General features: G+C 47.6%; 1 protein-coding gene across 1 annotated transcript in view; it reads right to left on the minus strand.

The window, feature by feature from the left end:
• Positions 1-20228, minus strand: part of LOC135817563 (uncharacterized) — a 64873-nt gene that overhangs the window by 32230 nt on the left and 12415 nt on the right. Inside the window, exons 5-14 of the mRNA XM_065330775.1 lie at positions 19412-19514; positions 12137-12355; positions 10137-10259; positions 8247-8310; positions 7441-7502; positions 6498-6911; positions 3950-4093; positions 3670-3797; positions 2056-2119; positions 451-551 (exon numbers count right to left, since the gene is read on the minus strand). Of these exons, the coding sequence (XP_065186847.1) occupies positions 451-551; positions 2056-2119; positions 3670-3797; positions 3950-4093; positions 6498-6911; positions 7441-7502; positions 8247-8310; positions 10137-10259; positions 12137-12355; positions 19412-19514 (1422 nt within the window). The remainder of the gene's footprint in view (positions 1-450; positions 552-2055; positions 2120-3669; positions 3798-3949; positions 4094-6497; positions 6912-7440; positions 7503-8246; positions 8311-10136; positions 10260-12136; positions 12356-19411; positions 19515-20228) is intronic.

A 20228-nucleotide genomic window follows, 5' to 3' on the forward strand; every position in this document is an offset into this window, starting at 1 on the left:
TTGTGTGAGTACATAGAGAGGCACTAGTTAGGTCGTACTCAATCACCCCGAGACCTTTTTGCCGATTGCCAATCCCCATTATCCTTCATTTCATAGGGTAGTGATGGAAACATGAATCAGAAGCTTCCCACAGTCAGGTAGCTGGAGAGGAAGACTAGGTGTCATCACTGAAGACTAGGTCTCATTACTGACGTCTCGATCCCACGATTGATTTGTCCGGTTTAGGACGCTAACGTGTTGCCCACATCAGTGTTTTGGCCATTTTAATCCAAGCCCCAAAGTCTCAAGAGTGAATAGGTGCAAGAATGAATACTCTCAACAGCGAATACTCTCAACAGAGAATAGTCTCAATAGAAAATGGTCTCGACAGAGAATAGCCTCAACAGCGAATAGGCTATAGCACTGGACTGATCCAGATGACAGAATCCAGCAACGCAAGCACACACTTACCTCCACCTTGACGTCTTGGGCATGATGTATTTCGGAGTGGCCGTTTGCATCATTGAGTACTGAACATCTAGATTCCCTTTGGTATCACATGTCTTCAAAGTCTGTATGAAAAGAACATGTAGCCGGTAGCTTGTCAACTCAAAGAAGTCAACTCAATGAAATAGTGGTAGCGACTTTCGCGGTAATTATAAGAAAGTCTGTTGCTCCTAACACTGGAAGTTGCGCTTTTCCGCAGGCTTGACTTCACACTGGTCCGACTCATGACTGCCATCCAGAGCACACAAGGCACTCACCAAACCTTCGACTCGGCAAACCTGCTTTGGCTGCGTACTGTAACTTGAAGTGACAAACTTTCTGTTGTCCCTGCCCTTTTGGCACGTGTGTGCCCCTTTTGGCACGTTGGTGCGGACCGCGCGCGGACTGCGCCGGTTGGAGATTATCGTACCTGTTCTTGTTGTTGTGCGCATGCTTGCATGCTTATCGTGCGCATCCTGGTTGTTTTGGGTGCCTTCTTCCTGAGACTCTCCTTGGAACAACAATGATTATCTGTCCTCTGAGTGTGGCGTACGTGTGATGGATGTAGAAGAGAGTAGTCGGAAGGGCTATCGTGCGAGGGAATAAAACCCCCCGACGACAATTGGCGCCCAGCTGTTCTTGTTGTTGTGCGCATGCTTGCATGCTTATCGTGCGCATCCTGGTTGTTTTGGGTGCCTTCTTCCTGAGACTCTCCTTGGAACAACAATGATTATCTGTCCTCTGAGTGTGGCGTACGTGTGATGGATGTAGAAGAGAGTAGTCGGAAGGGCTATCGTGCGAGGGATTAAAACCCCCCGACGACATTTCGCTGCAGATTAAATTTCGCTACTTTCGTGACCAATACACATTCGCGGCTATAAATCACCGCAACCTGCTCTGTGTATTGATGGTGCAAGTTTCTCATTGTGAACCAGCGCAATTCTTGAAAACGCAAAATCAGCGTACTGCAAAAGTTCATCGCTTTACATATCGCTTTACATGCCTGAGATCCCAGATGCATGTTTCAGCCCCCCCCCCCCCCCCCCCCTCGGATGCCAAGGCTAGCTCACCTGCCACTAAGGCTGTTGACCAGCCAGTACTGGATTGATAATAATAGCAGCCCGTCTTTATGTCATCCTGGGCTGGAGCTGCACAATAGTCAGGGCCTAAGTTGACCTTCCCAACTTGGGACCCCAGCCATGTACTATAGAATGCCACACATCCACTGAGCACAGACTCACCACATATCACTTACCACCCTTTTCAGTCAGGTAAGGAACACACCAAAGAACCAGTTAGGCCCGTATAGTGTACAAGACTCGAGGACGATAGCAAAAACAAGCCGCTACGGCACTCAGGAGTCCCATCTTATAATTAAGATGGGCTCCAAAGTGAGGTTCTATTCCCACGCTGTGATGCTAGCACATGATCAGGATTGATCCAACTGTTTTGCCCTGACCTATCCTGACCTATCAATCCTGATGCTGGCCCAGTGTCCTAATCTTGGTTCATTTTCAAATGCAGCATAGGGATCGATCCAATTCATAAGAGCGTTGATGATGGACATAATCTATACATCTTTGTGCTTACCGTCTCGGAGATTTCAAAGAGGAAGTCCAGCATGAAGAGCAGGCCTCTGTAGTGGGGCTGTAGGCTGCAAAGGGCAAGATGTTCAAACAGTTGCACAAGCAAAATGCTGATCAGATGTGTGCATCCTAGTTTTAAAATAGGCAGAAGACACCATAAGAGGAAGGAGGATATAAAATTACATTTTCAGTTCTTGTAAGTTAGTCTTCTGGGCGCTAAGTGGAATTTTGTCCCAGAAATCTAGAAACACTCCCTTTTTTTCTTACACTGCAGATCAAATTCACGTACTTCACCAAAGTTGCGTAAGTGTGCCCTGCAATACAGGAATTGTGTGGGAAATTTCACTGAACGCGCCATTTCGTTCGCATGAAAATTTAACTCTAAGAACGTAGACCCTTCCGGACGCTAAGTCGAACGGTCTCGGTCTGAGCAGACTGCGATACGGCATTAGGGAGATGCGTACACTGATCACCAAACCAGGGTAGTGCCCCATGTACCTGAGAAACTCCAGTGCAGTGACACAGCATCCCTTATGCCTCGCCAAATTGCGACACTGCCAGCCTTGGTTTCCGGTGGCCAGACAATGGCTTCTTCAATGAACGCAATAGCTTCCTCCTTATATTCAGGCTCCTCATAGCCATCAATCAAACTCTGGAACTCCTGAGTGGTGGATTGCCGCTCCCTTGTGAAAACTAAAACATCAACGCAGGAACCACAATGAAACTGGGTGCCTTCTCCAGAATCTGGTGAAGGCCCCGGCACTGAGTGTCTCCTTGCCACCCACCCCGTAGTAGGCCAAGGCCGTTCAGAATGCAAGGTCAAGAACAGGAAACCCAACACACAGATGTTGAAACAAAACAAACACTAGAGCTACTACTACATGACTGCACATGTAGACGAACTGTACAGCTATGTGGCAGGATGCAGTGAACTGTACAGCTATGTGGCAGGATGCAGTGAACTGTACAGCTATGTGGCAGGATGCAGTGTACTGTACAGCTATGTGGCAGGATGCAGTGAACTGTACAGCTATGTGGCAGGATGCAGTGAACTGTACAGCTGTGTGGTAGGATGCAGTGTACTGTACAGCTATGTGGCAGGATGCAGCAATCACTGCATTCTCTGCGAACCCTAGATCTACTGGCATAGGACAACTGTTCCCGTCACTATGCCAAGTGAACTAATTTTGGCTACGGATATATCGATAGGACATAACGTGACGTATAGACATCACTGCAATTGAGTACTCAAATGCGGGGGGGGGGGGGGGGGGACTGCATTGATACAGTGACAAGTGTGTACACACACTACAGGTGTGCCAGTGCAATGTTGAGAACAGGGCGGGCGAACAAGCGATCGTTTCTTTTGCACATGCATTACTGTTTCATGAGTGTCCCCATATAGGGGGCAGTTGTGATTACAGAGTCCGACATGCTCAACACTGAAACCAGTTGAGACTGGAGAGTAAACTGGACTGGGTTGTTAGGAATATGGAAGGGCACCCAAGGCATCCACAGGGGCAGGCTCTTCTCTGCTGGTTAAGAACACTCCACAACAGCAAAAAAAGTGTTCTAGATTTCACGGTGATGCTCAACCTGAAGCCTGCTTCGAGCTCACCTTAGTGGGTTGCAGCCGTGCATCTTTCGCGGATCTATGTCTAGGTCAGTGTTTTCGCTGGCTGTGTCGAAAAGTCGTGTGATATCGTGCATCAGATGGTACTCACTTGCAAGGTACTGTACTGCCGGCTGGAGCAGAGCAAGGAACAAACAAGAGCAAGAAAACTGTCACCTGGTAGGTGAAGTTAGGGCTGCTGGCAGCAGCAGCAGCAGCAGCAGCAGGCATAGCACAGAACAGGGCATAAAGGTCAGGTTAGACTGGGGTGTCATAGATATCTCACAGTGTACATATCCTCCTTCAGCTGTCGGAATGTGGACATTTTCTTCAGGACACTTCCGATTGTCCAGCCAAAATCGAACAGATGATCTCTCACATCCAGCCGGTTGATCCATAGCTGGATCACCAAGTGCACCACAAAGTAAGTCTAGACATACAACACAAACCAGAGAAAAAGAAAAAGAAGAAGAGAGAGAGAGAGAGAGAGAGAGAGAGAGAGAGAGAGAGAGAGAGAGAGAGAGAGAGGAGGGAAAGAGAGAGAGAGAGAGAAGGAGAGAGAAGGAGAGAGAAGGAGAGAGAGAGAGAAGGAGAGAGAGGAGAGAGAAGGAGAGAGAAGGAGAGAGAGAGGAGAGAGAGAGGAGAGAGAGAGAGAGGAGAGAGAGAAGGAGAGAGAGAGGAGAGAGAGAAGGAGAGAGAGAAGGAGAGAGAGAGAAGGAGAGAGAGAGAAGGAGAGAGAGAAGGAGAGAGAAGGAGAGAGAGGAGAGAGAGCACTGAGACGGTTTCATAAGCCCAACCCGCACTACATGCATTTCAGTGCCAGTCTCAACTTCTATATAGGGGCATATCTCTGTTCAATACATTGGAAAGGTGGTGTGTGGTACAATTCATTGGAAAGATTCAAAGACATTGTGCGGTTGCCGTGGTGAAGTTAGCTGCATGACGGGCCGTGACACTTAATTGTAATGAATCCTAGACTCGGGTAAAACCACGATCATGTAGGCTTCTGCATTTTATGCTGAAATAAAACAAAGTCTTTACTATAAAACAAAGTCTGAAAAATAGATCATCCACGAGCATAGTACAGCAGCCTGTTCCTAATCCACCTACCCCTCGTTCTTGTAGCCAGGCTGATCCTCATCCCTTGCAAAAACTAGGGCTTTTCCCGCTCCTTGGCATTTTGTTACTTGTCCTCCTATGGTGTCTTGTCAGGAGCATTATTTTGTTACTTGTCCTCCTATGGAGTCTTGTCAGGAGCATTATTTTGTTACTTGTCCTCCTATGGTGTCTTGTCAGGAGCATTATTTTGTTACTTGTCCTCCTATGGAGTCTTGTCAGGAGCATTATTTTGTTACTTGTCCTCCTATGGAGTCTTGTCAGGAGCATTATTTTGTTACTTTTCCTCCTATGGAGTCTTGTCAGGAGCATTATTTTGTTACTTGTCCTCCTATGGAGTCTTGTCAGGAGCATTATTTTGTTACTTGTCCTCCTATGGAGTCTTGTCAGGAGCATTATTTTGTTACTTGTCCTCCTATGGAGTCTTGTCAGGAGCATTATTTTGTTACTTGTCCTCCTATGGAGTCTTGTCAGGAGCATTATTTTGTTACTTGTCCTCCTATGGAGTCTTGTCAGGATTTCAATATTTTGTTACCCGTACAAGTGGTCCTCTATAGTATCTTTTTGTTTTTAAAGGGGAAGTTAAGCCAAAAATCAAATTTCATCAGTTGCAGTCTTCGGGATGCTAAGTCGAATGGTCCTGGTCCGAGAAAGCCGAAACTCTCCCTTCCTCCTTCATTTCCAATCGAACTCGTGCACTTCCACCGAAACTGGGTGACTGGGCCCTACTAGATGGGGATTTGTATGCAAAATGTCACTAAAAGCGCCATTTCGTTCTTAGTAAAGCACGGATGACCGCGATTGGCCCATATGTTGTAGTCTTTTGGACGCTGAGTCGACTGGTTTTGGTTCGAGAATGCTCCGATGCAGCGTTCGGCCTTTATTCCCAATCGAACATGGTTGAGTAAGCGGTCACGTGCTTCTGCGTATACCAGTCGCCTAGTCACCGCGCCAACAGGCGACAACTTTCACACCAAGGTTAAACTCGAGTTCAACTCGAGTGACAGGAATGCACCCAAACAAGCTGTAAGTTGTACCCTGGGCACGGTGACCAGGTGACTGGTGTATGCAGGAGCACGTGACTGCTTGTTCAACCATGTTCGATTGGGAATAAGGGCCGAACGCTGCATCGGAGCATTCTCGAACCAAAACCAGTTGACTCAGCGTCCAAAAGACTACAACATATGGGCCAATCGCGGTCATCCGTGCTTTTATAAGGACGACCAGGTGACTGGTGTATGCAGGAGCACGTGACTGCTTGTTCAACCATGTTCGATTGGGAATAAGGGCCGAACGCTGCATCGGAGCATTCTCGGACCAAAACCAGTTGACTCAGCGTCCAAAAGACTACAACATATGGGCCAATCGCGGTCATCCGTGCTTTTATAAGGACGAAATGCCGTTTTTAGTAACATTTTGCATACAAATCCCCATCGAATAGGGCGCAGTCACCCGGTTTCGGTGGAAGTGCGCGAGTTCGATTGGGAATAAAGGAGGAAGGGAGAGTCTCACCTTCCTCGGACCCAGACCATTCGCCTCAGCATCCCGAAGACTACAACTGGTGAAAAATTGATTTTAGGCTTAACTTCCCCTTTAAAACTCACACTGTGATACTGCAGCGATTTCCATTCTGTAATTGGAGCAGTGCAGCTAGAGGGATAGAAGAAACTTACCACACTAATTGGAGCAGTGCAGCTAGAAGGATATAAGAAACTTACCACACGGGACATGACGTGTAAACGTTCCATGAAGGCACCTTTTTGCTGATTTTCTTTCCTGGCACGTTCTTCCTCCATGGCACGGTCTTTTTCCATGGCACGTATCCTCTCTTCTTCCTTGGCACGTCTCCTGTCTTCTTTCAGGGCACGTCTCTGCTCTTTTCTAAGGAGCAATAATCTCTCACATTCTGCATATGATTCCTCCGTGGAAGGCATCCTTTTCATCATCTGTGCTCTGAAGAAAAGAGCATCTTCTTCTTCTTCTTCTTCTTCTTGTTCATCTTGACGGAACAAGTCTCTCCACTGTTCCCCCCTCAAGAAAGGCACGTCTTCATCTTCACCAGTCATGATCTTTATCCAGTCATGCAGATCACGGCACAGGTTTGTCAATAGCGGCATGAGATATCTAGCATTCTGCAGAAACAAACAACAGCAAGCGACGGTGTCGGTTCGTGGTTTTGGCCAAATTGCAGGCAAAGGGCTGAGAGGGCTAGCGGCTATCTGGCAACTCAGTGCGGATTCATGCAACTGCACCAGACTTTACCTGGCCTACAGTCTCTTTCTGCAGCCTCCTACTGTCAGTACTGAAGACCGGGCCATCAATTTACAGCTGGCTAACCCGGCGCCAGATCAGAACCAGTAGGGGCGTACAACTGTTAGAACTGCCTCATTCTCTTAGCCATGAGCAATAAGTTTTTTAACTGTGGATGGATTAACTTAGGAAATATGACATCATCTAGACAGGGCTAGTTTGCACTTACAATATAGATTACGAGTTCGTGTGATATACTGCAAAGCACTTCTGTCTATCAATCACTCACTACTTTAGCTCCCCCCCCCCCCCCCTCCAAAAACACACACACACACACACACACACAAAATTGCATCGTCAAGTGGTCAATACATGATGTGATAGAAAATGATTTGCAGAACAATGGCTTACGAATCTCAGGCCTGGGCGGTAAAAAAGCCTGTTGACGCAAATCGCAAACGTTTGACACGTTTCTATACCCAGAAGGAACCAGTAGAAAGAAGAACAAGAGACTCAGCATATTCCACATTCACTGGATGCACACAACGAGGCACGTACCAGTGTTAGTAGTAAAGACTGTGTTTTTGAGAGACTTGATGGGCTGGTGATCAATGAAAATTTGTCACCAGTACAAGTGTATTGAAACACACTATGCGGGTCAAACGCTGGGCCCTCGCGTGGCTGGACCATCGTTTTCGATAGCTTTCACGTTCTTGCAGTGGCATTCACAGTGCATGTGGAGTGCTGTGAAATCAAATACAGAACTAGTATAGGCTGCAAGGTAGACGGAAGCCATTCAGTTGGGCTTGTGACAGATTGTGTCCTCTTCTGGGAGTGTTTCGCGGCTAAATACACAATTTTCACAAAACGAAATAATTTCGTTATGGGGTGGGAGGGGGTTGACTAATTTCATTTCAGAAAACATTGATGCATGCACATGGCTGTAGGAGCAGTGACGCACTTGCGTTTTTTTTGTTGCATGACATGTGCAGTGTTGCTCAAGGAGGGGAGGGGAGGGAAAGGGGAGGGAAAGGGGAGGGGAGGGAGGGGAGATGAGCACCACCCTCACCATGTTGTGCTCATTGAAACAGGAGATATCGAACACCTCCTGCCTATACAGTCAGTGTTGACAAGGGGTCAAGCAGTTTATCTCAAGTTCTAAAGAGACACACACACACACACACAATGTGCATTACGTAAATTTGAGATTTCCTCACCATCAAAGTCCAGGTCTTGCATGCCATGGCCCGGAAATAGCTTCTTCGATTGCGCCAAAGAATTCTGAAAAGGCACAAAGACAAAGTCAGCGCTGCCATCAATTACACAACTATTCTTCCTATTGCACTGAAACTACCCGGCCTTTGTGTGACCAAACACGCTCATAGCTTGGAAGTTGGAACTGTTTGTACAGTAAAACCTGGCGTAAGCGACCTCTGGGTTTAGCGACCACCTGCTCTTAATGACCGTTTTTCCATGCACGGACAGTTCTACACAGACACTGTGGGACCTGGTTCTAAAGACCACCTGGCTTTAAAGACCACCTGGTTCTAAAGACCACCTGGCTTTAACGGCCGCTTTTGCTTGCACCGTGGGGTGGTCGCTTAAACCAGGTTTTACTGTAACTGGAACTACATTCAAGGTGCGTATGTAATTATAAAGTCAACTTAGAGGCAGAAATAGCACGATAGAAATCAGCAATAATTGAATAGAGTTTCGGTTGGAGGAAAAAAACTATCACACACATACAGGTTCCTGAAGACCTGCCTCACTACATCCATGTTACCAACGTCCGTCTACATGACAAGGGCAAGCAAGTTTGACCGAATTTTGTAGCCCCCATCGCTCATTCGTTTAAGGACTTGTTTGCTGCGGCTCTAATCACGCGGCTCTAATCACCACTGTATTCAACTTGAAGAGTAATGGTGCGAGAGACCTCGTCAAAATTATATGGCTTCTGTGCTGAGTATGTTAGTGAATCAGTAATATGATCTGTGTATTCATGATGTATGATGTAATGTGTCATGAATACACGAATCATTAAAGGGGAAGTTCACCCTAAAATGAAAACTTCACAACGTATGGCGAAAAATGCACTGATTCCAATGGTGATGGTCCCAGGTTGATCGGGACAGCCGTTCCCGAGTTATATCAGCTTGAAGTTTGCACTAAATTTGGTGACATCGTGATGACGTCATTAAGTTGCCCAGACTAGGCCGGATTTATGACGTCAGAGAGATAGACTTTGTATGGGAGTAGTAGGGAAAAACCAATTTCCTTCTTGTTCATCTGCAACAATGAATTTCATACTAGAATTCTTTACAGTTGGGATACCGGTGGGGTGCCATATGTCCCATACCGCAGTTTGAAAAACATCAGACTTCTTGGGGACAATGGAGAGCCAAAATACTGAAATTTCCCCATTTGCTCCCATGCAAAGTCTATCTCTCTGACGTCACTTATCTGGCTTAGTCTGGGCAAGTTAATGACGTCATCATTGTTGTCACCAAATTTAGTGCAAACTTCAAGCTGGTATAACTTGGAAACGGCTGCTCTAATCAACCTGGGACCTTCACCATTGGAATCATGCATTTTTCGCTATAAGTTGTGAAGTTTTCATTCTAGGGTGAATCTATTTATACAAATTGTGTACACATACACTTTATTGGAGCAGGTTTGAACTTGGGAAAAACACTACCACTGAGTGCCGTCAAGTAAACCATACCACATGACCTAGAGATCGTTCTACGATGTGGAAAGATATGAATTTCCTTTTGCATGTATCATCATCATATTCATGAGTAACTGTTCCTGAGTTTTGCTGTATCCATGAGTATGCTGTATCCATGAGTGTGCTGTATTCATGAGTATGCTGTATTCATGAGTGTGCTGTATTCATGAGTGTGCTGTATTCATGAGTATGCTGTATTCAGAGTCATGAGTATGCTGTATTCATGAGTGTGCTGTATTCATGAGTGTGCTGTAAACCTATCAAGTGTCACTTTCAGTCCGGTATTTTTTTTCTACAAAATCCACATATCTCCAGACATGTGCATGCACAGAGTAGAGTACTTGGAAGTAAGATGTGTTTTCTGCAGCATCACTCTTACCAGTATGAAGGTGCTTGCAGAGTCGACATCATGAAGTATGCCATGGATCATCCACAGAGCCACGCAGTCGCATGCGTCATCTGGTTGAAAGTACACGCCCGGCATGGGCAGCCGTGTTGCCACCTACAACACATTGTTACACGTTTTCCATGCGACATGAGCTCTTATCATTACCATCTCAGATACACATCAGTTGGCATTTTGTAAACAGGACAAAATTGAGTGTTGTTGTGCGTTTTAGATGACTGAAAAAGTCATTACATTATGTATTGTATGTATTCTCCTCCCCTCCCCCTCCCCCAACCCCTCCCCTCCTCTCTGCCCCGACCTGATTTTTGTGGAAACCCGTTTTCATACAGTACTTCAATAGGAGAATCGACTTTTAAAGTAATTTGCATCGAGTTCTCATCTGTAGGAGAGATGAGATGCCTGTACGCCGAGACCAACAGTTCTGTTTGCATGGGAGCCACACTTTGTTCAGCACTTTCACAGGGGATGAGCTTCAACTTGCTATGGTCGTGTCCCAACACTACTGACTGTTCTATCATCGGCTGCATTGAAAAATTGCAGACTTAAAGCCTTTGTCCCACACGCGGCATTTTCAAGGCAGCGCAATGGTAGGACACAGTATTTTTGAATTTTACTTGAGTAACTCAATAGTGTCTGTTGCATTCCTCATCGCAACAGCACTAGGGATGAAGGCCAACACAAACTCTCTTGTCAATCCTACACAACAACCGTTGCAATACAGTTACAAACCACAACAACACCTGATGAAGACAGAAGGAAAAGTGGAGATCGCATGGAACCGAGTAGGCATGTAAACAGCACAGGCACGCAGCAGTTACCGCGGGAGCATGCAAGGTACAGGTGAGTACGCCATTGTGTGAAAAATGAAGCGGGATTAAATTGCATATCAATGCACTATGCCAAATGTATAGGCCAAGTAGGTAGCCCTACAGTATTAACTTCTACCAACAACAGGGAATAGAATCGTGAAACGGAATGAAGGTACAATAGAAGAAGGAGTGTAGGAAGGCTCTGGCATGAACGCCGCCACATGAGTGTAGGAAGGCTCTGGCATGAAAGCCGCCACATGTGCTTCAGTTTGCACAGAACGTAACGCGGTAAAACTCCCCGAATCTAGACAGGTTGAAGCCGAGAACTGCCCGTAACTCAGAACGTACATACTAACTGCATTCAAGTAAAAATGCTTTATGCCTATCAATAGCTTTTTGGGGCCGTTATTCATTTAAAAAGCCAGTTTAATATAGTCATCTACATGGGTCAGAAAGTTGCTCGGCAGTCAGACGAGCCCGGATTAGGGGCTTCCGGAATAGGGAGATTTACACGTACTACTACTAATGCAATTTGTTTTGGGCAGACTGCCATAATTCACATTTGCGCTGTTATTCATTTTACTTCGGAAATCAGTGTTATTTTAAAAATAATTCGTTGACGTGATCGTGAATAGTAAAATGAAATCAAGTTGTGGTGCCCGGTGTTGTGGTGGCCGGTGTTGTGGTGGCCGGTGTTGTGGTGGCCGGTGTTGTGGTGGCCGGTGTTGTGGTGGCCGGTGTTGTGGTGGCCGGTGTTGTGGTGGCCGGTGGCCTGCCCCAAACAAATAACTATCATATGAAGCTTGAGGAAGTGACAAGAGTGCTACAAAATGTTTATTCTCAAGTACCACCTCATCTTGCTCCTTGCTTGGCTCTCCCACCACTCCCATTCAATTCATGTTGGTAGCAATATTCCAAAACAAGCACACTTTCAAATCACTACAGCCTCACAATGGCAGCGCAAATCAAATAATTCTTGCAGATCTCCTGAATGCTGTGCTCGGGCAAAAGAGCGAAACTAGAACGCGAAACCATAAAGTCACAGTTTTTGCCTTTTTAAACCAGCAAAGACCCCCCTCCCCCTCCCCCTCCACCCTCACATAATGGCATACGCTGTTTAAAAGAGCACTAACTGTATATCACCACCTCTCATGCACTTACTTCCAATGCTTGCAACGTTATTTGGTGATCGGATCTCATGGTGCTCCACAGCGGTATTTCTTCTCTAGAGCCCTTGGATCGTTCAGCTACTGACCTCCTCGGTTCGCTAGGGTTCTCGAAAGCCAGTCCTTTAAAGTGGTTCGAAATTTTCTCCAGATCATTTCGAACGCACCTATCGCTCTCCAGAATTTGGCACACGTCGAATGTGGCTGAATGAATCTAAAGAAAAGTGTTCATTCATAAAAAGAACACTCATCAGTTCGAGGATTACCATAATAATTATTATTGAACATCAACCCATTATCCTGAGCTGTTTAACGTCTTTCGTGATGCCTGCGAGTGAGTATCGTAAAAGTTAATGTCACCATCCTTTAGCTAAGGACCTCTAATGTCCAAATTACCGGGCCCTTACAGCCAATGATTTCCTGTACTTGGTCCGGTTCATCGCAATTGTCACTTATCTATCACCACAAAGAACAGGAGCTTTTTTTACCACTGTGTGAAATTTCTAATAGGCGTAGTGAAGGAGCATGATACATGAATACTCTCCGCCACAAGAAAAGAATTTCAGCAATCAAATCTGATGCAGCGAGTCGAAGAAAGGAAGCAAGGCCAGGTTTACAAAAAATGTACAAAAGAAAACAGCGATATCGCGATGGAGCGCGTTCTTGCACTCACGCTTTCACAGGTCCTGAGTTTATCGACTCTGTATCACTCGAGCTGCTATCACTTGAGCTGACATTCGCTGGTGTGTTTAGCTGCTGGTGTACAAAGAGTATCTCTTGCTTTCTCCGGCTGGCGTATGGCAGCGATGGGAAGGAACAATTGTGGCTGTCACTTAGGCGCTTGGAGGAATCAAAAACAACGTTCTTCCGACTGTCACGCTCTCCAGGTCAGGATGTTGATTTCCCCCGCTACAGTTCCGGTCTTCGAGCTGCTGCATGCCCTTGGCTTTCAGCGAAAAGTTCCTCACTTTCCCATCAAAGTCGTACTTATCGCGATGCCACTCTCGCTAGTCGTGACGGTTGTTTTCCTTTCTTGTCTCCTTTGAGCTTGCCATCACAACCTCCCAAACGAAAGTATGTCGCGATCGGACTTTCTTTTACGTGTCAAAATGTGCATGGAAGATACGCGACAATTGCAATGAACCGGACCAAGTACATTCACAGCATCTATATACTAGACTGATTATTAGTGCTTCGTATAGGCAAGCAGGGGCGGATCCAGAGATCTCTACAGGGGGATTCCGGTTGAACCAAAATTGAACAGCCAAAATATTATGGAATCAGATGTGCGGTTGACACTTGTAATAACGACAATCCGATTGTGTTAGTGGGAATCGCATGCTTTTAAAACACACTACGGACATATACATGTATTTTTCCATCATCGACCACACCACACTGACTGCGCTCTCCAGCCGGCCTCGACACGTTGCCACAGCACACCACCACTGCACCATCGCTGGAGACTGAGTCGGAGCGCAGTTGTGGTGTGGTGGACGATGGAAAACCTGTACAGGGCCAAATGCTGCTGCTTACCCTACATTGTATATTATTTAGTACGGAAGACCCTTTCAACTTCTTGTAAAGATCGAATATGCAAGCCATGGCCTGGGTACGTTGAGAGCCAGGAATGCCGAATTGACAACTAAGTTACTTTCCCTGTCCATTTGTGCTTTCGGAAATTTTGGCATTTTTACGATGCGAAATGCTCTATAGTCACAGGACAAGAGCATCGTCTTCACTTCAGTGACAGAAACAACAATAGCGAAACAGTGTCGACAATTGTACAATCCTTCCAATGTCATCTGAAACACATCGCTGGCGCAGCACTCCGTTCCTGCGGAGGAACAACTAGTCACTACTGCATGCTGCAGCAGGTAGAGATTGTAGTGATGTAATCATGTACATATGTATAGTGTGCGCATGCGTGCATGCTTGCAGTAGAGAACTCGCAGAGCTTGAAGACGAAGCCTGCAATGGCTACCTCCAGACTTGCATTGTTGTAGTGTTGCCCATCTACATTGGCGCAGTGAACAGGTCAAGATGACAACGAAGGGCAGAGTGCCCAAGGATTTTGTACCCGATTACGCCGGCGACATCGGGGCCGATTTTGAGCTTTGGCTCGAGGATGTCAATGACTACTTAGCAATTTGTAATGTTTCTACTGCTGCTGACAAAAAGCGTTTATTTTTGAATTTGGCCGGACTCTCAGTTCGCAAAGTTGTAAAGGGTCTGGTTATTCCTTCTCCGCCAGCAAATGATGATGGTTCTCCTGGAGACGAGTACGTAGCACTGACGGACGCCGTTCTGGCGCACTTCCGTCCCACCATCAATACGACGTCAGAACGTCACAAATTCCGGCAGCTCAAACAAGGGCCGGAGGAATCCGTCTCCACCTTCGTTGGCCGTTTACGAGAGAGAGTGGACTTATGTAAGTTCGGGGCGACGGATGTGGACAGCGTGGTTAACTCCCAGGTGCGAGACCAGTTGGTTGCAGGTTTGAAATCCCCCGAAGTTCGTCGCGAGTTGCTCAAGGAGTCCAGACTCACCCTCGCAGATGCCATCACCAAAGCAGTGGCACTGGAGACCTCCTATGCGGAGAGTAAGCTGTATGATCCGCCGGCAGAGCCTGCCAATCAGTTCAGCTCAGTGGCTGCCGTTAGTGCGACCAGACAGCAACGCAGACAGCCACGTACAGTATCTGGTTCTTGCAAGTACTGTGGCCGTACACATGCTAAGGGAAAGTCGTTTTGCCCTGCAGCCAACATCCGCTGTCGCAGTTGTAGCAAGGTCGGACATTTTGCGGCCGTATGTCAGTCGCAACGCTCTGGATTAGATGCTAACGCCGTCGACGAGGAGCCCGCCGACCTAGCTGACCAGGCTCATTTGGTTTATGACACCGTGTACATGGCTGAGCAGACCGGGTCACACCGCCAGTTCCTCGCATCGCTATTGGTGGATGGCAAGGAGTGTGAAGGTTTGCTGGATACCGGTGCAAGCCGTACTATTCTCACCGATGACATTGTCCAGCCTACCCGCAGCAGTAATCGTGTCCTCAAGGCGTACACAGGCGGGGAGATTGCAACTTTAGGCATGGCTGATGTAACCATTGCATCTCCTACGCGTACCATGTCTTGTAGTTGTTTTGTTGTACCCCATGGGAAACATCGTATTCTGTTCGGCCAGGATGTGATCTCTGAACTTGAGCTGTTGGTTCCAGCGCACCTGGTGGACACTGGCAATTTGGTTGACACCGCACCAATTTCCATCTCCGTGGATGCTGAAGCTAGGCCGGTGGCTCAACCAGCACGACGTCCCCCATTCAGCGCCAAGGCCGACATTGAACATGAACTGCATCGTCTTGTCAAGGCAGATATCATCGAGCCAGTTAAGGAAGCGTCTGGATGGGTATCGCCGATCGTCCCAGTCCGTAAGTCAAACGGCACCTTGCGTTTATGTGTTGACTATCGGCAGTTGAACAAGTCTATTGTTAGAGAGCGACGTTCATTGCCAACCATTGATGAGATTACTGCGGAGCTTGCGGGAGCGGAGGTTTTCTCGGTTTTGGACGCAGAGTCTGGTTTTCACCAGCTCTTGCTTGACGACCAATCCCGACCGCTTACCACGTTTACCACACACTGTGGTCTCTATCGTTTCAAACGACTGCCATTTGGCATATCCTGTGCTCCCGAGATATTTCAGCGTGTTGTAACTGATCTCCTTTCGGGTTTGCCTGGTGTTGTTGTCTATATAGATGACGTCTTGGTGTATGGTCGCAACCGGGCGGAACACGATGCACGGCTCGCTAGCGTTTTGGAACGACTCAAAGCTGCTAATCTCTGCCTCAACTGGGGCAAGTGTCGCACTCGACTGACATGTGTCAAGTATCTCGGCCATGTCCTGACGAAGCAAGGTGTTCAACCCGACACATGCAAGCTTCAAGCTATCAGTGAACTGTCGGAGCCCAAGTGCCTCGCCGACGTTCAGCGTTTTCTCGGGATGGTCACCTATCTGGGCAAGTTTGTTCCTCAGCTGTCTCAAGTAACTGAGCCACTTCGTTCGATCGTCAAGCAGCCAGAGCCATTTGTAGCTACTGAGAGCCTGATTGCGGCATTCAACGCAGTAAAGCAGGCAGTCGCTTCATCTCTGCAGACATTGGCGTACTTCCGCCCATCTCCAGATGTTCGTACGGCTGTCAGCTGCGATGCTTCGCCTCAAGGTTTGGGCGCTATCCTCTGGCAGCACGACGACAAGGGCCAGTGGGTGCCAGTCACTTGTGCCAGCCGATCATTGACTGATGTGGAGACACGCTATTCGCAGATGGAGCGTGAAATGTTGGGTGTGGTATTCGCTCTAACTCGTTTCCGCCAGTACGTTCTGGGCCGGGATGTGGACGTCTTCACGGATCACAGACCACTGCTCCATATAGTTCAGAAGCCGTTCGATGACGTCCCACCACGTCTCCAGCGTTGGCTAGTCTCTCTGATGCCGTATTCGTACTCACTCAAGCACATCCCAGGAAAGCAACTGTTGTGCGTTGACGCCTTGTCTCGTGCTCCGCTGAAGACCACTGTCTCGTCTCCAGCTGAGTCCCGGTCATTGAATGAGTACGTCAACATGGTTCTTGAGGCAGCACCAGTCAACCTTGAGGAGATCCGCCGTGCCACTCAAGACGACGCAACGCTCCACAGTGTCCTGCAGCGTGTGCTCACCTCATCCTGGCGCGATGCCTCGCCCGCTGAGCAGCCGTACTATCTCGTCAGAGATCAACTCACTGCAGCTGACGGTGTGTTGCTATTGTCGGCACGTGTTGTGATACCAGAAGGGCTACGCCATTCCGTCATGGCATTAGCGCATGAGGGACACCCGGGCCAGGAAGCCTTTCAAGATTCCCTCCGGCAGAGGGTTTGGTGGCCAGGGCTCACCAAGGACGCTAGTCTGTATGTGGAACGTTGCTCCGAGTGTTGGCGACGTCGCACAAACAGTCCGCAAGATCTTCTCCCCACTGAGATTGAAGGCGTGTGGGAGAAACTGGCAATCGACCTGGTATCTATTGAGGGCCACTCTGTTCTCTCCCTCATTGATTATGGCTCCCGGTACCCTATCCTCAAGGTTCTGTCCTCTACAACCACTACAGCTATCGTGGACGAGCTAGATGAAGTGTTTGCCCTATTCGGTCTACCGTCTGTACTGGTTTCGGATAACGGGCCACAGTTTGTGTCGGAGCAGATGACCACCTTCTTGCAGCGGCTGGGCATTCGTCACATCCGCTCCAGCCCACGTTATCCACGTTCCAATGGCATGGTGGAACGACTCCATCGTCTCGTCAAGGAAAGAATGGTGGCACTGAAGCCTCATTTACCCCCCAACCGACGGTGTCCGGATTCTGCTTCGTAACCGCCAACATGTCAGAGAATTGGTCTCACCTGCTGCTGCATCGTCTGATTGGCCTGAGTTTGTTGCCTCCGTACCCAAGTCACCGCTGTCCACGCCTCCTGTTAGTGTTCCGGTTCCGACTAGCCCGGCCGCACCACAATCGGCGACAGGTAGTGAGCCATTGGTGCCAGCGTCAACGGAAGCTGAGGCCCCTCTCACCCGTTCTGCACTTGCTGACGCCTCACCCGCGTGTTCTTCGCCTCGTCCAGTTTCTCCTAGCGATGTCTGCAGGGATCAGACCAGCTCACCAGCCAGTGAGTCTCCCAAGCGATTTCATGATGGCATGAAAACCCGTTCTGGCCGTCAGGTAACCCTTACAGAGAAGGCCAGAGCGGCTTATGGATGACTGCTGCTGCTGCTGCGGGACAGTGTGTCCATGGACACGTAGAGACCATTTTACCGTTTTTTTTTGTGCTGAACATTTTTTTGTTTTGTTTTCTTCCTCGTTCACAGCCGCTTGTCGGTAGTATGTAGCGTGGTTGTGTTTTGTTTTGTTTTTCTCAGTGATTTGCAGTTTTTAATGACTGGCGCATGGCATGCGCATTCGCTTCGGTTTTTTCCTTTTCTTCTTTTTGTTTTTTCTCTTTAATTAATTGGCTTTTCCTTCTTCACTTTGTTCCTTTATTTTGATTTCTTCTTCTTTTTTTTATTTGAAGGGGGAGATGTAGTGATGTAATCATGTACATATGTATAGTGTGCGCATGCGTGCATGCTTGCAGTAGAGAACTCGCAGAGCTTGAAGACGAAGCCTGCAATGGCTACCTCCAGACTTGCATTGTTGTAGTGTTGCCCATCTACAGAGATTACTGACTTTGCTTGGATGTCGGAGCCCTCATCTTGATACGGGCGTCAGCCTTTGGGTAATCCTGAAATAAAGATTATTATATTCTGAGGAGCTTGAACTCTACGTGTACGGTTCGAAGTTCGTTGAAGAGTGTCAGTACTTGGAACATCCTTTCTCTTCTGCAAAAAACTTGTCCAAGGAATACTGACCACACCACACCCATCCTGAGCAACAGTGAATGACAGCGCCAATGGAGGTAAGGAATTAGTTCGGATCGTTTCGAAAGATCAAAAAGGAAACAATCACCCAATTTTGTCTACAGTGTCCGTTTGTAAATCAAGGACGTGAACACCAGTACAGACTAGTACTATCCGTACAGTATCGATCTACCGCACGCGCATGCAGTGCACTGGCTGACAGTCTGTGCTCCTTGACTCAGTGACTGCACCGATGACTGTGAGCGGACGGACGTCCTTTTGTGCACACATGATATTTTTCGATATTTTCTCAGCCGCACACTTTGCAAAATTAAGGGGGTTCCATGGAACCCCCCCCCCCCCCCCTGGATCCGCCACTGGCAAGTGCCACCATGCAGAAGGTCGGGAGAGCCATCTGCCCCCCCCCCCCCTTCTGCCTTTTTTCTGGAATTTTCTGGCCAGTGAATCCCCTCCCTAACTTTAGTTTTTTTCATTTTTCATTCATTTTTTGAAAAACACACACCACACCACATACTCTGGCAGGCACTGGTTGTTCGCAACCACCCAGGAGAATGAAAGAAGATCTAGGAGAATGAGAAAAAGAAGAAAGACGTGTGCGGCCATTATAATCGTCGGGAATTGAACCCGCAACCTCTCGATTGGAAATCGACTGCACATACAACTGCACCATACAGGACACACACGCGTGCGTGCGCGCTCACCCACACGCACACACACATGCACATATGCGCACAAACACACACACACACACGCACACACATCATTTCATCATCATCATCATGATCACACGCCAAAAGCAAATACACAGATACTTCTAATTGGCTCAACTCACTCTCAAGCTTTTGCAAAGTTTGTCTACCATAATACCTTGCTCAGAACTCTCAGCGTCAGAGGACGGACGATGTTGACCCTGAAAAAAGCAAAAGAGGCTTTCCCTGTAGATCGGGAGTAAAAAAACGAGTAAAAAGACGCAGTGGCACGAAATGAAGACAAGTTATTACTATCATTATTCCCGTAGCTATGCAGAAGACGTTACTTCAGTAACGTCTGGCGCTAGCCAGGGTCCACACAGCTTTAATTTGGTGTTTGTTTGTGTGTTTGTTTGTTTGTGTCACGCCTGGCGCTATCCCGTATCTGTCCCGTACTGTACCGTACCAGCAAAGACAGCTGGCCACAATATTTTTGTTTGTTTGTGCCATCGACATGCCTGGCGCTATCCCGTACCTGTCCCGTACCATCAAGAGTACGGTACCATCAAGAGAATGAGTATATATGCGAAGTGTATCGCCGGGGGAATGCATTCAGTGCAGTAACTTGTGTGCAAGGCCGAGATCCCACTAGCAGGCTGGCTGGGCCACCTGTCGACCAGCCCGGGAATCGCATGTAGGCCGATAGCATAATAATTATAATGTATATACAGTCATGTAGATGTATAGCAGGGAGTCATATTATGTAAACGACTCCCTGCTGTATGGGGAGATTTTCTGGAAAGAAATACGAAGTAGGGAGACGAGTAAATGCAATCAGAATGAATGTTAGTTGCCGTCAGTATAATAATAATAATACACAAAGGCACACAATGAAAACCGTAGGTTTTCATTGTGTGCCTTTGTGTACGCCGCTCTGCCTGAATCAGGCATTGAGCACTC

The sequence above is a fragment of the Sycon ciliatum genome, chromosome 5 (assembly GCF_964019385.1).
Source record: "Sycon ciliatum chromosome 5, ocSycCili1.1, whole genome shotgun sequence".
Lineage (NCBI taxonomy): Eukaryota > Metazoa > Porifera > Calcarea > Leucosolenida > Sycettidae > Sycon > Sycon ciliatum.